Source organism: Garra rufa, chromosome 2 (assembly GCF_049309525.1).
Source record: "Garra rufa chromosome 2, GarRuf1.0, whole genome shotgun sequence".
In the NCBI taxonomy this organism is placed as follows: domain Eukaryota; kingdom Metazoa; phylum Chordata; class Actinopteri; order Cypriniformes; family Cyprinidae; genus Garra; species Garra rufa.
In genome coordinates this window covers 7003465-7017296 of record NC_133362.1, presented here as the reverse complement: position 1 = coordinate 7017296, position 13832 = coordinate 7003465, and the positions used below count along the sequence as shown (strand labels likewise).

Genomic DNA, 13832 nt, shown 5'->3' with positions numbered 1-13832 from the left:
ACTCCTGAAGTGTTTTATAAATCTTACTTGAGCTTCTTCTCATTTTCCTCTGCCATTTCCTTTTTCAGGAATTCCAGCTCCTTCTCATGTTCTTTCCTTAGAGACCGAAGGTCTTTCTGTAGTCTTGTGTAATCTTTGTGGAGCTTCTGCTTCTCATTTTCAGCCTCCACCAACTTTCTCTGAAGATCATTCTCTGAGGTGTTTGTATTGTTGATTAGGCACTCATTAACAGTCTCCCCATTTCCTTGAGGTGAACTCTGTTGTGCTTTTAGCTCATTTTCTTTCTCTTCCAACCTCTGCTGTAAATCTTGGAGCTTCTCCTCATATTCCTTCACCAACAAGTCTTTTTGACTTGTCCAATCATCTTGATTCCTGACAGTGTCCATGTTTTCATTGGCTACTAACATTGCAGGCTCCATTCCTAATTTATTGCTGGACATTTGTACTTCAACATGTTCCATCTCAACTTGATCAATCTGTTTCTCCTTAATCTGTTCTTGAAGCTCCAAGCATTTCTGTTGAAGCTCCTGCACTCGAGTTGTCTGTTCAAGCAGGTCTGCTTTAAGGCGATTTACCTCGGTTTGGTAATTTGCAATCTGCTCATTAGATTCTGAGAGTTTGGTTTCAAACTCTCCAAGTCTTGAAGAAGATTCTCTAGCAGCTGTAGCCGATTGCTCCTCTTTTGCAGACATGACAGCAAGCTTCTCTTCATACATGTCTTTTAAGCTTTGCAGAGAGGCCTGTCTTTCCTCGTTTTCTTTCTGCTGCAATTCTTGTACATGTTTTGCATGTTCTTCCTTTAGTTTTGCATTGGCCTCCTCCATTGTCTTCTCAATCTCCTCTAGAGACTTTATACGCTCTTCTTTTTCACTCTGGGTTTGCTTGATGCCTTCCAACTGCACCTGCAAGTCTTTAACAGCTTGATCCTTTTCTTCAATTTGTGAAGTCAGCTGTTTACGAATCAAGCCAATCTTTTGCTCTGCTTTCTTCTTCAGCTCAGCTACTTTACCAGCCGTTTCAGCTGACGCCTTTTCTTGGGCTTCCTTCACGGCTTCTTCATTCGCACTCTGGATCTCAGCCTTCTCCCTCTCAAAGTCATTCCGCTGGGATTCAAGTTCCTGCCTGGCAGTTTCAACATCTTTCCTCAAAGACTGAAGACTTTCCTCAGTTTTCTGGATTAGGGCACCGTTTTGAGAGCTTTGGTCCTGAGCTTCCTGCACCTGCTTCATCAACTCAATCTTTTCATTCTCCCTAATGGTAAGGTGCTGCTGCAAATCGGCTGTGAGTTGCTCCCGCTCTTTTGTCCGCAATTCTAGCTGCTCCTCCAGATCACAAACTTTCTTAGAGCAGCTTTCCAGCTCTGAGGTCAAAGCATGAACCCGCTGTTCCTTCTCACTAAGAGCCTGGTCCATCTCTGACTTTGTAAGGGAGTGATTGTCAATGCTGGCAGTGAGCGTCTTGAGTTGTTCGTCCTTCTCCGCAATCTGCCTCTCCATGTCTGCAACTTTCTCTTGAAGAGACTTAACAGTGCTGTGACTCTGGCTGAACTTCTTTTTCAGCTCAGAGAACTTATTCCTGAGTGAGTCTACCTGCTCTTGAAGCGAGGTCTTCTCTTTTTCTAGCTTTTCCACTGTCTCCCCCATTTGGGTTGTCACCTTGTCCTTGTCCTCACTGTGCTGCTGATTCAGCAGAGATATGGCTTGTTCTTTCTCAGTTATGCTACTTGCTAACTGGGTCTTCAAGTCATTTATGACAGATTCTAGATTGCTGAGTTGCAAAACATTTGCTTTGAGATTTTCTGATATGTCTTGTTTTTCCTCACGGAGTTGCTCAATTTGAAGGTCTTTCTCAGAAAGTACCTGGGAGCGAATCTCTGCATTGGTTTGGAGAGACTCCCTTTCGGTTTGTAAGGCTTTAAGAGTTTCTGAACCTGCAGTAAACTGAAGAGTCACCTCTTCAAGAGAGCTCTTTAGATTACGGTTCTCATCCAAAGTCTGCTGAAGTTCTTTCTCTAAAGTGCTAATTCTGTTGTCCTTCGTCGTGATGATATTTCTTAGATATGTGACTTTATTCTGATGATCTATCACCCGGCGTTGCAACTCCCCAACTCGTCCTTCAACTTTCTTACACAGCTCAACAGAGAAGCCATCTAACTTAGTCTGGGCTTCCTGAAAACACTGCTTGAATTCCTTTGTGATGGCACACAATTGTGCCTGGAACTCTTTTTCTTTATTTTGGAATTGAGCAGTTCTTTCTTCAAGTGTCCTCTGGAGATCTTCGCCCTCTTTACACTTGGACGTTTCAAGCAAGTTCAACTTTTGCTGGGTGTTCACCAACTCTTCAGATATGCTCTGCAATTTTTCCGTACTAGTTTCCTCAGCCTTCTTCAGTTCGTCCTGCAAAAGGTTTCTTTCATTCAATGCCTGTTTCAGATTCTTCTCCATGGTTTCGACTTGTCTTTTAAACAATCCCTCCCCTTCAGATAAACTTTCCAGCTTGCTTGCTGCCTCCCTGAGCTCTGTTTGTAGTTTCTGCACAGTGGTTTCCCTCATGGCAAGCTCCTCCCTGAGGTTCTCAATGTCCTTCATTACCTGTTCCTTTTCTTCCCTGTTGGCCGAAAGCAGCTGGGAGATCTCCTCCAACTCCTGGGCTTTTTCTTGCAAAGACTGGGCATGTTCCTCCTCATGTTGGTTGAGCTTCTCCTGCCAGCGACGAATAAGATCTTCCTTCTCCTGTTTATGCGTCACCTGAAGCTTCTCTAAGTGCTCCTTGTGATTGGCCTCCAAATCAGACATGGTCGTGCTGAGTCCCTCGGAGCTTGCTTGAGCCATCTCAAGGATCTTCCCTTTCAGTTGCTGTTCTTTCAGTTCTAACTCTTGAGATTTCTTGGATAACTCCGCTTTGGAATTCTCCTCTTGATCCTGAAGCTGCTTCTTCAACTTGTCATGTGCTTCTTTGGCTTTCTGCTTGAATTTCTCCATCTTGTTTTCCTGGGATTTCATCTTGCAATCCAAGTCTTTCCTAATGTTCTCAAGTTTCTTCTCATGAGAACTCTTCTGGTCTTCCAGCTGCTTCCTCAACCGGTTTTGCTCATCTTGCATTGTTTTGCAGGTAGCTGCATGCAAATTGTCTTTTTCAGACAGTTCCTTCTTGACTTGCTCCATCTTCTGCACCAGATCCTGAAGTTCATTTGTCTTTTGTTCAAGACACACTTCTTTCTCTCGACTATCATTACGCACGGCCTCAAGGGTTTGCTCAAGTTCATTCACTTGATTCCTGGTTTGCTGGAGTTCTTCTGTAAGTGTGCTAATCTGAGATCTCGATTCCTCAAGGGCCTCATTATTTGTCTGTGCCCTGAGTCGAAGCTCCTCCAACTGAGCATTTCCATCTTCTTGCAAAGTCTTTTCCCTGAGCACATGTTCCTCAAGTGCTTTTTCCTTCTCCTCCAAAATAACCTTCAGCTGATTTCTCTCTTCTTTCAGCATTTTCTCTGACCCTGCAACTGACTGTTCATTCTGTTTCGCAGCTTCAATCTCAGCCTGACATTTAGCTTTTTCTTCCTTGAGTCTTTCCTCAAACTCTTGTCTTGTGGTTTTACTGGTGGTCTCTACAGCAGACAGTCTCTCTTCTAACTGTTGTTTACTATTCAGTACCTCACTAAGCTCAGAAGACAGGGTCTCAATCTCAGTTTGTTTGTCACTCAGTTTATCAAGCATCTTTTTGTTCATGTCTTCCACATGAGAATGGAACTGTTCCTCCTTGTCTTTCAGAATTGATTCAATCTCTGCTTTATGTTTCTGAACGAGCTCCTCCACAGCAGCATCATGCTGCTGGTTAAAGGCTGTTATCTCCTCTGTCTTTATCTTTTCTAGCTCTTGCTTATGTGCTTCTTCTAAAGCAGCTATTTCAGCCTTATGTTTCTTTCTCTGCTCTTCCAGTTGTGCAGAGAGTTCATCCGAATTCTCGGAGCTACCCAGACAACTCTCAAGTTCTTGAATTCTCTGTAAAAAAGAAAACAAAAAGACTATGTTAAGATACGTACAATGCTAAGATATGCCATTGCTTTCATTCTCATTGATGCTGGCTTCAAATCTATGGGTTAATTTAGCTATTCAACTACAATAAGGATATCCTGCTGATCGTTCCTCAGATAAGGCGGCTGATAAACTCACCGTTCTGGCCGACTCCAACTCCAGCTGTAGTTCCTTGGCTTTGTTCTCTCCCTCTGACTGAATCGCCCCTTTCTGCAGCTCGACCTCCTCCATTGCGAGAGATGCCTGCTGTTCTCTTTCCTGTGCTGACCGCAACAATTCCTCACGACACTGCTCCTGAGGTAAATGAAGCGCATTAGTGCAAAAAGCTTAGGAAACACCTACATCCAAATAGCTAATATGTGATTCTGGACAACAAAACCACTCTTAAATAGAACAGGTATCGTAGCAATAGCCAAAAATAAATAGTATGGGTCAAAATGATTGATTTTTCTTTTATGCCAAAAATCATTAGGATATGAAGTAAAGATCATGATCCATGAAGACATTTTGTAAATGTTCCAGCGTTAATATATCTAAACTTTATTTTTGATTAATAATATGCATTGCTAAGAATTTAATTTGGACAACTTTAAAGGAGATTTTCTCAATATTTAGATTTTTTTGCACCCTCAGATTCTACATTTTCAAATAGTTGTGTCTCGGCCAAATATTGTCCTATCCTAACAAACCATATATCAATGGAAAGCATATTTATTCACAATGTACCATTATAAGTGGTTTTGTAATCCAAGGTCACACATTTGCATGAACTAATCACAGGTGACCATATAAATGAAAATTGGGGCATACCACCGCTTGTTTGATCTGGGCATTTAGTTCCTGCTCTTTGCTAGCCATCGCCTCTGAATGTAACCGCTCTATTTCTGCTATCCTGTCCTCTGAGGATTTCTGAAAAGAAAGAAATTACGGCAAAATATTAACATTCGCCACAAGCAAAACTCTTTCGAGTCCATCTAGTCCAGTGGTTGTCAAAGTGTGGTACGAGTACTCAGGCTCCCTATAGTGGTACGCAGAGGAATGACTAAATTAAATGTAAATTAATGTTAAAACAATACATTTTTTACTCATACTTGTTTCTGAACTGTGCAGAGCTGTAACTGAATAGTTAGGCCTACTACACTACTGTATTTTAATGTTGGTCATTATGGTGGTACTTGGACAGCCAAATATTTTGGTGGTACTTGGTATAAAAAGTTTGAGAACCACTGATCTAGACTATGCATTAAAAGTTTGGTACAGTGGGTATAGTAGCATAAACAGCCTGCTTAATTCATAAGGTCAGAGAGGATGGGAAATTATCACTAGGTTATTTAGTGTTTTTTTACTGCCATACCAGCATTTAAGGTTATATTCATAGTGTTATCTCATATTAACAACACAAAAGACATTTATAATGAAACAACAACAATATAAAATCTCTCAATGTTTAATTAATATTTAATATTCCATTAATATTTAAATATTAACTAATATTTAAATATGATATAATCATTATTATTAATAATATACTCTCAATATTTAATTAATTTCATATTTGATAGAAATAAAACAAATACTCATATGAGACCTTTTTAAAAAAAAAGTCTATTAATACAATTTATGAAAAAAAAAAAAAAAGATAAATGACCACAGAATTTAACATTTAACCAAAAATAAAAAAATAAAAAAAATAAAATGCCACATCGCATTTACATCCGAAGTATATTTTATTTTTTTCTTATGGACAACCTCAATGCTTTGGTGAAATAATCAACTGATTTAAAATATGCCACTCTTCTATGAATTACTGGCAAGGGAAACAGAGTCTCTGTTATGGCAAGGCTTATGAGACCTGATGAATGAAACAGAACTGAATTTCTTTGTCAAAAATGAAGCATACATGCAGGCAGAATGGCAGGCTGTAAATGTGGCATCAATTTGGTCAATTTTGATTTACAACTGCCCTTTAGTTAATGAATCATACTTCAATACACAAAGGAAGAGACTAAAGGTGTGCAGAACCATAAAAACACACAGGTTTCATGGGAACTGTGCAGTCATGAACGTTTAACCGCTCATCCAGACAAATCTCAGGATGAATGTGACACTGTGAGCGGATTGATGGCTTTTCCAGGCAAAATAACTTTAAACAAGTCGAGTACAAATGGGAACAGAGAAAAGGCATAAGGAATATATTCAAATGCAAAATGGGTTGATTATTCTTCATTCTAGTGTCTAAAGTAATGCATCTCCTCAAGATTTTCCAGTGTAACAAAATGTAGCTCTCAAACAATACTGATGCAGAGAAGTGAAAAACAGATTGCATGTCTTATTAACAAAAAAAAGGTCTTCTTATAGTTTTTTGCAGAACAAACAGTCCGCATTTTCCACCCTGACCCCATATTTTAATGCATACCTTCATAATGGTGACCACTTCTTGTTTGACCCTAGTCAGCTCCTGTTGCAAGCTTCTCCTCTCTTCCTCGCTGGCTTTCTCCACCTGTTTCACCTGTTCCTCCATGCTCACCTGTAGTTGACGGCGCGCCTCCTCCGCCCTCTGGGCCACACCTAGAGCTCGCTCCAGCTCTTCAAATGCTGGGAAAGTGTCACATAAAGTGCTTTTAGGATGAGCAGACACAAAAGCGGGAAACAGAGAGAGGAGACATTATCACTTACCTGCTTTCTCCGACTTCTCTTTCTGTTCCTGGAGCTCATCTTTCTGAACGATGGTCTGCTGAAGTTTGGAGCGCAGCTGAGCAATCTCCTCTTCCTTCATCTCCAAAGTCTCGTGCATTTGACGCTTGGTTTCAGCGATGACCATTCCCTTCAAAATTACGCCATAGGTGAGTATTTAAGCGGGAGTTCAAACAAGATTTACAGTCAGTATGATCATATTTTGGTCTGATCCTCATGCAAAGCTCATATAACTTCAGTGCATATGGTATTTTGAAACTCCCTTGACAAACGAAACCTCATATGCACAGTATTGCAGTCACTTTTTTATTTTCCGAAATCTACTACCGATTTTGTCCAAATAGTCTACCACAAATTCCTGCAAACTAGGTTCCTTCCCCTGTACAGCAGGTTTTGTGCTCAGTTTGAGGACATGCGTGTAATTGTTTCTGACGTATGTTTGTGCTCTTTTACATTCCATACAATGACCCAAGTGGCAATGATCTCTATCCTGCAGGGTGAAGGTCAAAGGCTAAACATAACATGACTGATTTGATCCGAACTCAGTAGCAGACAGACAGCTCTCCATTTTTCACATAAATACAACCTAGAAGACTTTTTCTTGAGGGTGGAAAATCAACAATAAACCACGACAAGTAAAAAGCTTTTAAATAATAAAAAAATAATATACAGCGTAATATATATATATATATATATATTACGCTGTATATAATTTTTTTATATATATATATATATATATATATATATATATATATATATATATATATATACACACATATACATATATATATGTGTGTATATATATATATATATATATATATATATATATATATATGTGTATATATATATATATGTATATATACACATATACATATATATATATATATATATATATATATATATATATATATATATACATACATATACATACACATATACATATATACATAATCGTATGTTATATACTAAAAAAAAAAAAAAAAAAAATATATATATATATATATATATGCACATATTAAAAAAAAAAAAAAAATATATATATATATATATATATATATAGAATAATAATAATAATATGTAAAAAAAGATTTACAAAAACACATATATACAGTTGCAATCGAAATTATTCAACCCCCTGGACATGCAAGACATTTTGTTCCAGATAATTTGTTTTTCTAAAAACAAATCTACAAAGACATTAGGACACTATTAGATAAAGTATTTTAATACACATTTGAGTAATTCTGAGAACATAAATTGATAAATAATGGAAAAAAATCTAATTGGCTCTAAACGTTCATGTTCAAAATTATTCAACCCCCAAAAGTAAAATTTGGTGCAGAATCTTTTATTATTTAAAACTACCAATAAACGCTGTTTGAAAGTGTTTAGAAGCGCTGATCACCTCTCTACTGCAATCTTGGACCATTCCTCGGCTGAAAAAGCTTGCTTTGCTTTCTTCAAATTCAACCAAATATTTTCAATGAGAATTAAATCTGGAGACTGAACAGGCCACTCAAGAACATTCTGTGACTTATCCCTGAACCAAGCATAAGTAGATTTGGATGTTTACTTTGGGATGATTGTCCTGCAGGAAAGTCCATTGATCATCATCTTCGGTCTTTGCACCAAAGGCATCACAATTCTTGTAAAAATGGTCTGATACTTCAAAGAATCCATGGTTTCCTTCATACGGTCATGTTTTCCACTTCATGCTACAGTAAAACAACCCAATAATTGGATCAGCTCACCTCCATGTTTGACCATAGAGAAGTGTTCTTCTGCTCATTAGTTTTCCCTTTTTTGCACCAGACAATCCGCTGATCTATACGTCCAGAAAGTTCTAGTTTGGTCACATCACTCCATAAAACATTCTTCCAGAACTCCACAGGTCTATCCAAATACATTTTAGCATATTCAAGCTGACCTTTTTGTTCTTCTTGATCAAGAATGGTATTCGCCAAAGTGCCCCAACATGAAAGCCATGCTTGTCTTATGTTCATCTTCTACTCTGGAATGAAATATTTTTCCTCCTTTCATCAGGTCATCTCGCAAGTCTTTGGCTGTACATTGCAGGTTTTTCTCAGTTGCTCTGATCAAACATTTTATGAAATTGTGCATTTTTGGTTCAACACCCCCAAAGGTTTTCTGGTACAACACACATTAAACTAAGGAATAAGGCTTTTAATGTCTTAGAAATCTTCACGTAGCCTTAGACGTTCTAATACAATAAAACTATTTCTTCTCTATAGCTTTTGTGAAAGCTCTGTTGACTTTACCATATTTGCTACTAAACTTCAGCACATGCATGGGATAAATGTATAAATGTGTAACATCTCAAGCTGATTCAGTTTTTTAATAGTTTCTAAAGGCTTAATTGTGTTTTAGGACAAGTTTGTTCCCTACCACAAAAATAAATGACTTAAAACGGCAATGTTGAATAGGGGTTGAATAATTATGACAGCTGTGTTACTAAAAAAAAATCCTAGAACTCAAACACATTACAACAGTGCACTGGCATATTAAAAGTGACAATGTCAACATATAATGTCTGGGGGGTTGAATAATTTTGATTGCAACTGTATATATACATATACAAATTTCAAATGATAGGATTATATGTTATTATATAATTTAATTTGCATGCATAATTATACATAATCGTATGTTATAATCAAAAAAAAAAAAAATATATATATATAAAATTACTATAATATTTATTATTACTGAAATAACAAACATTAAATATTTAATTATTATTATTTCATTATAAAGTTACGTGTGTGTACACAATAACACAAAATAATATATTAAATAAAAATATACTACAATAAAATATACAATTTTATGGCCTATAAAAATATTTTAACTGGTCATTTCAGCCTCCACTCGCAGAGAAAAGTTAAATTTGGACCCTGCTTGACCACTCTCCTAAAATAATAAGCAAGACATATCTCCCGTATTACTTTTATATGCAAACATGTCAAAGTGAGCGACCCACAGGAAATATGTTTTCCGATCATTTTAAATAACCTTTCCGGGATAATTCATCTTTGTCTTTCGCTTAAAGAGGCCAGTGGAATTTATATTTGTACTTCTACTCACGCTGGCTCATAAACCGTCCCGTGGCAGTCGCACAACATAGCTGAACCCTTCTGAGAAGTAAAAACGAAGCGTGTCCTGTTTCTTTCTCACCTTGTCCTGCTCCAGCTGCTCGATGAGGTTCTTGGCGTCTCCCAGCTGCGTGATCAGCTTCGTCTTCTCTGTAGTGTGGAGTTCCTGGTAAACACACGGATGACAGACGGTGAGTGTGCGATGATGGATCTTAAGACATTACTCTCAGAATAATAATCAACACTTATTAAGCATCTATCATGAACACCCCAGAGCAAGCCGGTCTAGACAACCTGGATTAGGAAAGTGAGATGCTTGGAAACGTAGCAGCCAGCTGGAAATATACTGACCTGAAACGTTGACTTACAAACGTGGAGAAAAAAAAGGTTTGGTTGAATGTCAAGAACTCTTTGCCCATCCAGTAAGTCTGGCTACACACAACTGTAACAGTTAAAGGGTTAGTTCAGCCAAAAATGAAAATTAGCCCATTATTTACTCACCCTCCAGGTATCCTAGTTGTATATGACTTCCTTCTTTCAGACGAATAAAGTGCATTTATCCATAATAAAAAGTGCCTCACACAGCTCCAGGAGGTGAATAAAGACCTCCAGTAGAGAATCGATGCGTTTTTGTAAGAAAAATATCCATATTTAAAATGTAAGAATCACTTTAATCAAGACATTGCAAACATGCAAATTTTCTAAAAAAAAAAAAAAAGATATACAGAATAATAATATATTATGATAATACTATATATATATATATATATATATATATATATATATATATATATATATATATATATCTTACAAAAATTCACTATAGCAGGCCTCTGGAGCTATGTGAGACTTTTTATTATGGATGGATGCACTTTATTGGACTTGTTTTGGACTGATAAAGAGAAACACTTACACACTGCCATGATAAAGCTTGTGAGAGCCAGAACAATTTTTAATATAACTCTTGACTGGATTTGTCTGAAAGAAGGAATTCATATACATCTAGGATGCCTGGAGGGTGAGTAAATAATGGGCTAATTTTCATTTTTGGGTGAACGAACCCTTGGAGCATGTAAACTAAGGAGAAGTCACTTCCAGAACAAAAATTTACAGATAATTTATTCACTGTCTTTCTTTCTTTAATCAGAAAGAAATTATGTTTTTTGAGGAAAACATTTCAGGATTTCTCTCCATATAATGGACTTCTATGGTGCCTGTGAGTTTGAACTTCCAAATGCAGTTTAAAGGGCTCTAAACGATCCCAGCCGAGAAGGAAGGGTCTTATCTAGTGAAACGATTGGTTATTTTCTAAAAAAACAACAAAAAAAAAATATATATATTTTTTACAATTTATATACTTTTTAACCTCAAATGCTCGTTTTGTCTAACTCTGCATGTACTCTGTGTGTTCCGGTTCAAGACAGTTAGGGTATGTCGAAAAACTTCTCATTTCTCTTCCAACTTCAAAATCGCCCTATATCACTGTTTTAACATTTTTTGTAAAGGGCGTTTGATCTTCTTTGCACGTTCACTTTGTAAACACTGGGTCAGTACTTCTGCAGCGATGTAGGATGATTTTCAAAATGAGATGGGAGTTTTTTGACATACCCTAACTGTCATGGAATACACACAGTTTACGCAGAGCTAGACGAGCATTTGAGGTTAAAAAGTATATAAATTGTAATTCTTTTTAGAAAATAACCAATCATTTTCATCTGGGATTGTTTAGAGCCCTCTGAAGCTGCATTTAAACTGCATTTTGGAAGTTCAAACTCGGGGGCACCATAGAAGTCCATTATATGGAGAGAATTCAAGAAATGTTTTCCACAATAAACTATTTCTTTATGACTGAAGAAAGAAAAACAAACATCTTGGATGAAAAGGGGGTGAGTACATTATTTGTAAATTTTTGTTCTTGAAGTGAACTCCTTTAAGCGGGGTCTTTTATCATATTTATGTTGCGATGCACCAAAGAACATGCAAAAAACACTGCAATGCAAGGCTTTGCAACTGTTAAATGCCTTCATACTGATCTTCCAGATTGCATTTAAAGCAACCAAGGAGCTGTGAATAATTATCGATGTTTCCCGCCACAGATAAACACACATGCACACTAAGCAGGCCACATCCACATCACAGCAGCCCGTGGAGTCGTCGCACCCGACCGACAATCAAACCTCAATTACAACCCAGGACAGCAGCCAGCGGTTGTGGCAGCGTCGCTTCTAGCGCAAAATGCCACTCTGTTAGGGAATGGCGGTTACTTCCTGTTTCCTGCTGGTTTCCCTGAACTGAAGAGTTTGACACACACAGCTAGTGATGGACTGACACGGAAAAGAAGGAATTGTTGAATAAAGTCGCTATTTTAGTTTTCTTTGCGCACAAATGTATTCTAGTAGCTTCATAACATTACGGTTGAACCACTGATGTCACATGGACTATTTTAACAATATCCTTACTACCTTTCTGGGTCTTGAACTTGAGTTGCGTTGATGTCTATGCAAGGTTAGAAAGTTCTCAGATTTTATCAGAAATATCTTAATTTGTGTTGAGATGATGAACAATTGTCTTACCAAAACAAAAATTTGCAGATAATGTACTCACCCCCTTGTCATCCAAGATGTTCATGTCTTTCTTTCTTCAGTCGTAAGGAAATTATGTTTTTTGAGGAAAACATTTCAGGATTTCTCTCCATATAATGGACTTCTACGGTGCCCCGAGTTTGAACTTCCAAAATGCGGCTTCAAAGGGCTCTAAACGATCACAGCTGAGGAAAAAAGGGTCTTATCTAGCGAAACGATGGGTTATTAAAAAAATAAATAAATGCAATTTAAATACTTTTTAACCTCAAATGCTCATCTTGTCTTGCTTGGCAAGACGAGCGTTTGAGATTAAAAAGTATAGAAATTGTAAATGTTTTTAGAAAATAACTGATCGTTTCACTAGAGAAGACCCTTCTTCCTCAGCTGGGATCATTTAGAGCCTTTTGAAGCTGCATTTTGGAAGTTCAAACTCGGGGCACCGTAGAAGTCCATTATATGGAGAGAAATCCTAACATGTTTTCCTCAAAAAAACACAATTTCTTTACGACTGAAGAAAGAAAGACATGAAAATCTTGGATAACAAGGGAGTGAGTACATTATCTGTACATTTTTGTTCTGAAAGTGAACTACTCCTTTAATGACAGGATTTTTATTTTTGCGTGAACTATCCTTTTTTTAAAAAGCATTAGTTTCAATCTTAGCAAACATTCTACAGCTTAAAATTAAACTTTGGTGCGTGACAGTGTGCTTCGGACATAAAGGCCACTTTCCAGTGTACATTGTCTTAAGAAATGGTAAAATCTAGTTTTATTCTTCTAGTTTGATTTAATGGAGTGCTTCATCGTTTCACATTAATCTGAATGATTTAGTAGTCAAGCAAAGTAAAAGCAAAGTAAATCACAGAGTTGAGCTTCAGCTGGTGTGTTTTAGTGCGAGCGAGTGTGACGGTGAGATCGGAGGGGCTGTAATGTGTGCCTCTCGCTGTTTGAGGCGGGGAGAGGTTGATGTTAACCTCTGCTCTCTCTGTCCTGCTGAGCGTTGTTCCCACACACAGCACAAACACATCACATCCACAGGAAACACACTCACATTGCTCCAGCTGCTACCTACAAACACACCCACACATCCAACCCTAAATACACCAATGATACATGAATGCATGAATAAAATAAAGAATACAATTTTACAAAAAACATGCATTTATGAAATAAATAAAACTAAAATAAACCATGCAAGAATAAAAGAAGATGAATAATGTATGACTAATATAAATTAAATAAAAAACAAAAAAATGAAAATAATAAAATAAAATACAATTCTGCATAAATAAAATATAAATTTAAATGATACAAAAAAATAAACCAAAATAAATGTGGTAAAAAAACACTAAATTTCTACATAAATAAAATAATACATAAAAAATAAACTATGTAGGAACTGTATGAATA

The 13832-nt window shown here is 37.0% G+C and overlaps 1 protein-coding gene across 1 annotated transcript in view; it reads right to left on the bottom strand.

Annotated features, from left to right (window-relative positions):
* Positions 1–13832, bottom strand: part of golga4 (golgin A4) — a 117818-nt gene that overhangs the window by 24100 nt on the left and 79886 nt on the right. The window contains exons 10-15 of the mRNA XM_073834562.1: positions 9924–10007; positions 6711–6858; positions 6451–6629; positions 4845–4943; positions 4173–4328; positions 28–4001 (exon numbers count right to left, since the gene is read on the bottom strand). Coding sequence (XP_073690663.1) covers positions 28–4001; positions 4173–4328; positions 4845–4943; positions 6451–6629; positions 6711–6858; positions 9924–10007 — 4640 coding nt within the window. The remainder of the gene's footprint in view (positions 1–27; positions 4002–4172; positions 4329–4844; positions 4944–6450; positions 6630–6710; positions 6859–9923; positions 10008–13832) is intronic.